The sequence below is a fragment of the Nelumbo nucifera genome, chromosome 1 (assembly GCF_055504915.1).
Source record: "Nelumbo nucifera cultivar China Antique chromosome 1, China Antique-T2T, whole genome shotgun sequence".
Taxonomy (NCBI): domain Eukaryota; kingdom Viridiplantae; phylum Streptophyta; class Magnoliopsida; order Proteales; family Nelumbonaceae; genus Nelumbo; species Nelumbo nucifera.
Window position 1 is genome coordinate 122,116,355 of NC_142649.1, and position 7,555 is coordinate 122,123,909.

The window sequence follows — 7,555 nt, forward strand, 5'->3', positions numbered from 1 at the left end:
TTAACGGAAATAAAGATAACGTTAAGATATTTATCGTAGGTAAAAATTCAAGGGGTCTTTATCGAAAATGAAGATACGGGCGAGGTCTTTATCACAAATAAAGATGCAATGGCGTATTTGTTCAGTTGTCACTGACCCCATATTACGGTGGGGTTTGTAATTAACCTAAAAAATAGCCAAGCCGAAGCTCATTCAATGAAGAGGGTCCACCTTCCACCGGTCCACTCCCCACGCTCCCGCTATAAACCATAGACCGGTGCTTGCCTTTGCATTCCCAGATTCCCAGATTCTCTTGCCCTCCTCGTGTGGTTTTAGATTGTTTCTTTCGTCTCTTTCTTTCTCTTATTCGTTCCACTGTTTATCCCCAACTCTTTTATACCCCTGTAACTCTCTGTTTCGAAGTTTTTTTTTTTTTTTTTTTTTTTTTTCGAAAATAAGCTTCTATGGGGGGAGGCAACGGCCAGAAGTCCAGGATGGCCCGAGAGAAGCACTCGGAGAAAATGAAGGCCCCTAAAGGTATCTTTCTCTGGCCTTTTTTCCCCTTTATTTATGGAGGGGTTCTCTTTATGTTTGCAACAATTTCTTTTATTCCTCTTAGATCTTTGATACTTCCGTTGATTTTTTCTTTTATCCTTTTGCTTTCTCTTTAATCTGTTCGAACTATGCAGGAAGCCAGCTAGAGTCCAACAAAAAAGCGATGACGATCCAGGTAACCTTTCTCTCTTCCTTCAATTTGTTGATGACTTTTCATCTCTGTTTTGTAATGGTGCCCTTTATTTAGGGTTTTTAGTTACGATGTCGATTGGTATTATTTCTTTTGTCGCAAGGTTCTTTTTTTTCTATAATTCGTATTTGGTAGTATTTTTGTTATAGTTTATTTGTGGGGTGTTTAGAAGCGGCATGGAATAAAATCACGTAGTTTTTCTAATGTAACCGAATTATTCTATGGATGTTAATGAATTATAAATTAAGTTATATTACTAATCAAACCAGAAAAAAAATTCAGTTTTTGGTGGCTTTGGCAATGTCATACGCTAGTTATTTGTCTTTAATTATCACTTTCTTACTTGAACTACAAATAAGAGACTCAACTGAACTTAGCCTTAATCTCCTCCCTCCATTTTTTTCTCAGATTCTGTGATAAATATATAGCTGAATTCTGGGATCAAATGCTTTTTTGTCCTGTTCACTTTAAACTACTACACCTCTAGATGTAAAATTTAGGATTTCAAACAAAAATTTGGTGTAAAGTTATCTTGGTATTCAAACTTTTTCTCTCAAATTCTTTTTTAAGAAAAGGAATACACATTTGATTTTCTTTGGAGGAATTCCATAAATTAGTTCTACAAGTTATCATTTGAAATTACCACTGAAAAAACCACTAGGCATTTGAAATATCCTTGAGAAGGTGAGAAATAGCAGCAAAAAAAAAAAAAAAAAAAAACAGAAGCCCAGGAAAAAATGAAGGTGCCAGCTAGCTTAGTTGGTAAAATGTAAGGGATTCAAATTCAAAATCTGGACCTCAGATCAAATCTCTTAGTGCTAATTCCTAAATGCTAACAACCGATCACTGACTCATTGTCCATCCCAAAAAGGAATAGGAGCCTGATATTCGGTGCAAATTCCTAGTGATGCTGAGTCTTAACTGTGGTAAGTGAGTTTTTGCATTTCTTGTAATTGAATTGTCCCATCATTTTGCTGCTATTGTTACATTGGCCAAATAGTTGCAGTATCTTTAACTTTTGATGATGTTTCTATTAGATAAGTGAAACTCTCTTCTTATCCTCTATCACTTCTGTTAATGAGTTAATCTGTTCTGCCTGGTTACTTTTATCTCATTAGATTTTTTTACTTAAGGCTCAGTTTGGAAAGAGCGCAAATACAAATATGTACAGTACAAATACATAGAAAATAATACAAAATACAAGGTTTTGCACTCTACATATTTGTATTTGTACTCCTTCCAAACCGAGCCTAAATAATAACTTTTTGAACACTTCCATTTGATGCAGTTATGATGATAGGCTTAGGCAAGAATCCCAAATATTTACAAGGAAACTTTGTTCCTTTTTTCTTTTACTTCTTTCTCCTTTGTGGCATTCCTTTTTAGTTATTATTGTATTTCAAGAGTCACTAATTCTTTTACTCATTTTCTCTTTCATTATATTGTTTGTTATGCCTTTACATATTAAGGCTCCGTTTGGTAAGAGTACAAATACAAATATGTACAGTGCCAAACCTTATATTTTGTATTCCTAAACCTTGTATTTGCATTTTACATATTTGTATTTGTACTCTTCCCAAACTGAGCCTAAAGAATAAACACTCCAATAATGCAAAGGAAAAAAGAGAAGAAAGAAAAAAAAAAAAGATTTTTGTTGAAAAGGGCACTTGCACAAATAAAAGTCATTTGCGCAAGAGCTCTTTACCATCAATCAGGGGTGGGGGTGGGGGGATCATCCATAAGGAAACGATACTGTATAATGACTGCATTGGCTTTAAACAATATAAGGTGTCCATGATTAAATCTAGAGCATTTAATTACTTTTAAATCTAGTAATACTCAGATATCCATGATGTATTGTCAGTGAAGACCACCTAACAATGTCTCCCAAATTCACACAGATCGGATTGTTGAGAGCTCACTTGCTTGCTTAAGTGCTCTTAGCAAGATTGCTTAAAAGGACAATAAAAGGAGGAAACATAAATGGGTTGATATGTAAGATTAACTTAAAGGACTTGAATTGAAGCTCTTAAGGATTTTAGTAGTTGGGTCTCATGTTTTGCATTATGTACAGATGTAGCCCTAAACTTATCAAAGTTTGCACAATGAGGTTTACTTTTACTATCAACTAGAAAATACAATTGCCCTATGAGGAAGATATCCATGATGTATTGTCAGTGAAGACCACCTAACAATGTCTCCCAAATTCACACAGATCGGATTGTTGAGAGCTCACTTGCTTGCTTAAGTGCTCTTAGCAAGATTGCTTAAAAGGACAATAAAAGGAGGAAACATAAATGGGTTGATATGTAAGATTAACTTAAAGGACTTGAATTGAAGCTCTTAAGGATTTTAGTAGTTGGGTCTCATGTTTTGCATTATGTACAGATGTAGCCCTAAACTTATCAAAGTTTGCACAATGAAGTTTACTTTTACTATCAACTAGAAAATACAATTGCCCTATGAGGAAGATGTATTGGTTATCTAGATCCTTTTTGCCTTATTCTCAACCTGCTCCCTTTCATAACAAATATATTTATCCCTTTTAGTGACTGTTACCTACTTAATTTTGTAAATGTAGTATCTGAGTCTCATCATCATCTAAGTCTTGTCCCAACTATGTGGGGTCATCTACATGAATCTTGTTTCGCCATTACATTCCGTTTAGTGCCATATGCATTATTAAATTATGAGTGCTCAATAGTTTCTTACTTCTTCAACCCATTCCCTTTTTGGTCTGCCCCTAGCCCTTCTAGCCCCTTCAGCATGCAACAGGTTGCTTCTTATTATGGGTGCTGTTGATGGTGTTCTATGCACATCACAAACCATCTTAGTTTACTTTCTCTAATTTACCACCTATTGGAGGTACTCCTAGGTTTCTTCGTATGACTTCATTTCTGACCCTATCCTCTTTAATTTTTCCACTCATCCATCATCTTATGCATTTCTGCCACTCTCAGCATGAGCATTTTTCAGAATAACTGGTCTCCTTTTTGTACACTGAGTATTTTATTGTTGTAAGCTTAACACTTAGTAACCAAAATCGTTCTAGTTATTTGGGGTATCTCCATGGATTAGACTTCCCCCCCTTGAGTATGTTGTATGGTTGAAGCCAAGTTTGCGAGTGTTTATTTGAAAAATAAGAGAATAAGCAGTTATGAACATTTGGTGAAAATACACTTATTTTAAATGGAGGTAGTATAGGTATTTTTAAAATGATGTGGCTGGCCAAGATAGGCCAGAAAGGCAATAAGCACTTAAAAATAAACCCAAAATTTGGGCTTCTCAAATAAGTGCTTATTCTTATTTCAGGCATATTTCCAAAATGCAAATAAGTGCTTAGGTGTGGTCCCGGTCCAAAATAAGTGTTTATTTGAGTAAGCACTTATTTTTAAGCACTCCCAAACTTAGCCTTAGAGAGGGAAATATAATAAAAGAGGGGGAGCAAGTTCCACACCCACTTTGGTTATGCAGGGTTAGTGCTGTACCTTGGCAAAGACTCTGGATTAACATGTTCATGGGTTTTGAGACATGTGACGTGTCTTTTGGGTACTATTGGAATATTGGGTTTAAAATACCTGTTCATGTGTCTTCATAAATATGCTTGCATCTGTATGCATGAACAAGCTTGATCTCTGGCAAAGTTCACAGGTTTCCAGATAACTTTATGCAGTGTCAAAAAGGGCTTATTACATGTTTATTTTCTTGAGGCAGGTGGGTATTAAGATAATTTCTTAAGGGTTAGTTTCTCCTTAATGACATGACTGAATGCATAAAAGTGGAACCTGGTATACTGTGATGGATTTGCCAACTGTATATATCTTTGATCTTTTGTGTATAGCTCCTCCTAACTTTTTCCTAGCTTTATGCATATATAGGAGGGTTCTGCAGATGTTTTGACTAAATTAGTTTCTAAAATTTCCTTACAAGAAATACAGATTATCTATAATTCTCATTTCATATGTCGCCATCTTTCTGTATGTATGAACTGGTACTTAGGACCACAATGACTCTGGTCATTCACCATGTGATCCAGATTTTGAGAGGGGAATGTAGAGAAAATCTGGATCATGTGGTGGTGAACTGAGATAACATGGTTTCCAGAACTGGTTTACCATAATTCTTTAAATTATTTGAAACAACTTGTGTAGCAATTGTATCTGCTAAAGAACTTCACTGAATTTGTTAGTTGTATTTTCTTGGTAACAAAGCTTTTATTTTGCAATTAATGCTTCACTTTTCTTTCTTATACTTTTATATAAAGTAATAAATTTTGTTGGTACCTATAAAAAAAATTATGCATCACTCTCTTATACTTTGAGGCACAATTCAACGTGCATTTGAGTTGAGAGCCCTTTTCTGGATTCATCTGTACTAAAAATGTAAGAATCAAAGGGGTATGCAAGTCAAAACTTTTCATATGCATATATTCTTTAGCAATGAGTGGTTTACCACTTTCTTTCCTGATTATTGTTCTCTTCTATTTTAAATATCAAAGCATAATACGAGGAAAGATCAGTGATGAAGCTGGTTTCCCTTTGCTATTTCCACCTTTCATGTTTTATGGCTGCTGATGCTGTTATTTTCACTTTATTTGTGTGTTGTTTGTACCATTGTAGCATGTTCATGTAGTTTCAGTTCAACATATTTGATTGATAGGTTCATTGTACACAATCATCTGTTTGTTGTTATTTCTTAATGATACTTGATGGATTGTGAATGCAGTGCAAGGTATGCATGCAAACTTTCATCTGCACCACGTCAGAGGTCAAGTGCAGGGAACATGCAGAGGCGAAACATCCCAAGTCTGATATTTATACGTGTTTTCCCCATCTCAAGAAATGAAAATAGTTTGTAAGAACTGGAAAGAACTTATAGAAATGGTTAGAAAAACCTCGTTAAATTGTCTGATTTGAAATTTTAATCAGATTCCCAAGGGATCCATCTAGATTAGCAAGTTACTCACTTGAGACTTTGTGGAATGGGACTATACACGTAAATGATCTCCCATCCTTATATCCTTATAATTCCCCTTTTATGACTATAATTTTAATTGTTATATGATACCCTGTGAAGTGACCTTATCTAGAAATGTGATTAAATGTTGCTCTTTAATCTGATTGTCTGATATCTGATATTCTTCTTTTTTGAGGAAGCCCGTAGGCAGATTCATTCAACAAATTACAATGGATGGAAGTAAAAAATCATAACTCAAGAAACCAGGTCTGAGTTGTAGTGATAGTTAACGCAAGTTTTGCTAGCAGGGAAGGTAATCAATCAGGTCTGATATTCCAGTTTGTGATGGAAATTGTATTTGGCAGCTGATCATGGGAATATGCAGCATGCGTTAAACTTATTTATTTGGCTTGGGCTTTATATTGGTTATTTTTACTGCTTTTGCCTTTTGTAAGATTAGATTTGAGTTCTTTCATTAGCGAGCTTTGACAGTGGCACTTAATCTGAGACCTTGAACAATGTCTTGTTGACCAGGCTGGACATGAAACAATTAGTCGTGGCACATGATCTGGGTTGTTTTCTGTAATGGGTTTGGGTTGGAGTCCAGTTTGGCTGTTAGGGTTCAAAACTGTACGTGCTACCCACAGAATGCTGCTCAACCCTACCGACAGGATACTTCTGGCGCACATTGGGAACATCTTTTGTAATTCATGTTTAGTGTCTTGTGGGTAGTGTGGGTAGGAAACCTTAAAGTTGCCAACGTGGACTCGTGGTTGCTCATCTTAGATGGTGGGGTCAGGATTCAGGACTAGGGAAAAATGGTAAAATGGTACCTGTAAGCTGTAATGTTGGGTTATTATGGGTAATGGAGAGGTTGTTGGGCCCACCATCCATTAGAAAGGAATGCTTATAAGTACGGGAGATATTCCCAGAGACGGGATCTGCTCCTATGTTCCCAATGCATAGGTGGATGTGTGTGAGGCGCCTGTGAGGTGTCAGGTGTGAGGAGCAGATCCGGTTTTATATTCCCAATGCATGGTAGGATGTGCGTGTGAGGTCCCATATGTGAGGAGCAGATCCGGAGTCCAGATTTGTTCCTCACCACTTGGTGCCTCGCAATGTCTTCACAAAATCCAAGGATGCCATGCGTTCCAAAAAATCATGTGAATTAGCATACACGAGTGCGGAGCTTAACAATTGTTAGTTTCAATTTTGTTAGCTCGCTCCCCACCTTCTCATCAAGGTTTAAAGTATCAGAAACGGTATGCACATCAGAAAGGCAAATTTAAGAAACATATTGGGATATGCCTTGGATACGCATAGATACGGACGAAAAATTAAGATACACATGAAAATGTTATAAATGCTTCAATAAATCATAAATAAACATCAATACTATTAAATATAAGACATAAATGGGCTATTTATGCATAAAAATAACATTTTTTAGTGGTTTTTATGAAAAAAATACATTATAATCAAATATACGAGAACAAAACATACTATTTAATAAAGTACTTAATTTAGTTCCAATTTCAAATTTTTAATCTATTATAATTTACAAATTGAACATGTGAATCCTAAAATGATGAAGTTAGAAGTTAGAACATACCTTAATCACTTTCATTATATTCATGCATTCATTAAATTGGTGAATGGTAACATAGTGATGAGTTTATTCTCAACTTAAATAAAATATTATTAAAATTAGATAATAAATAAACAAAAACCGTAAAATTTATAAAAATTATCATGACTTGGCAATTTATTATTGTATCTAGAATCAGAAGTGACGACCATTAGTACCATAAGGAGTTACGTGCAAGTTGAAAGTTACTTATATCAATATTAAACTGATCTCTGATGTAATAACAA

General features: G+C 35.2%; 1 protein-coding gene across 1 annotated transcript; it reads left to right on the plus strand.

Annotated features, from left to right (window-relative positions):
• The first annotated feature begins 255 nt into the window (after positions 1–255).
• Positions 256–5,839, plus strand: LOC104611649 (uncharacterized protein At2g23090-like). Its single transcript, XM_010278799.3, has 3 exons — positions 256–516; positions 669–709; positions 5,450–5,839. The coding sequence occupies exons 1-3, from the start codon at positions 444–446 to the stop codon at positions 5,567–5,569; spliced, it is 234 nt and encodes a 77-aa protein (XP_010277101.1). The 5' UTR covers positions 256–443; the 3' UTR covers positions 5,570–5,839.
• Positions 5,840–7,555: the final 1,716 nt, after the last annotated feature.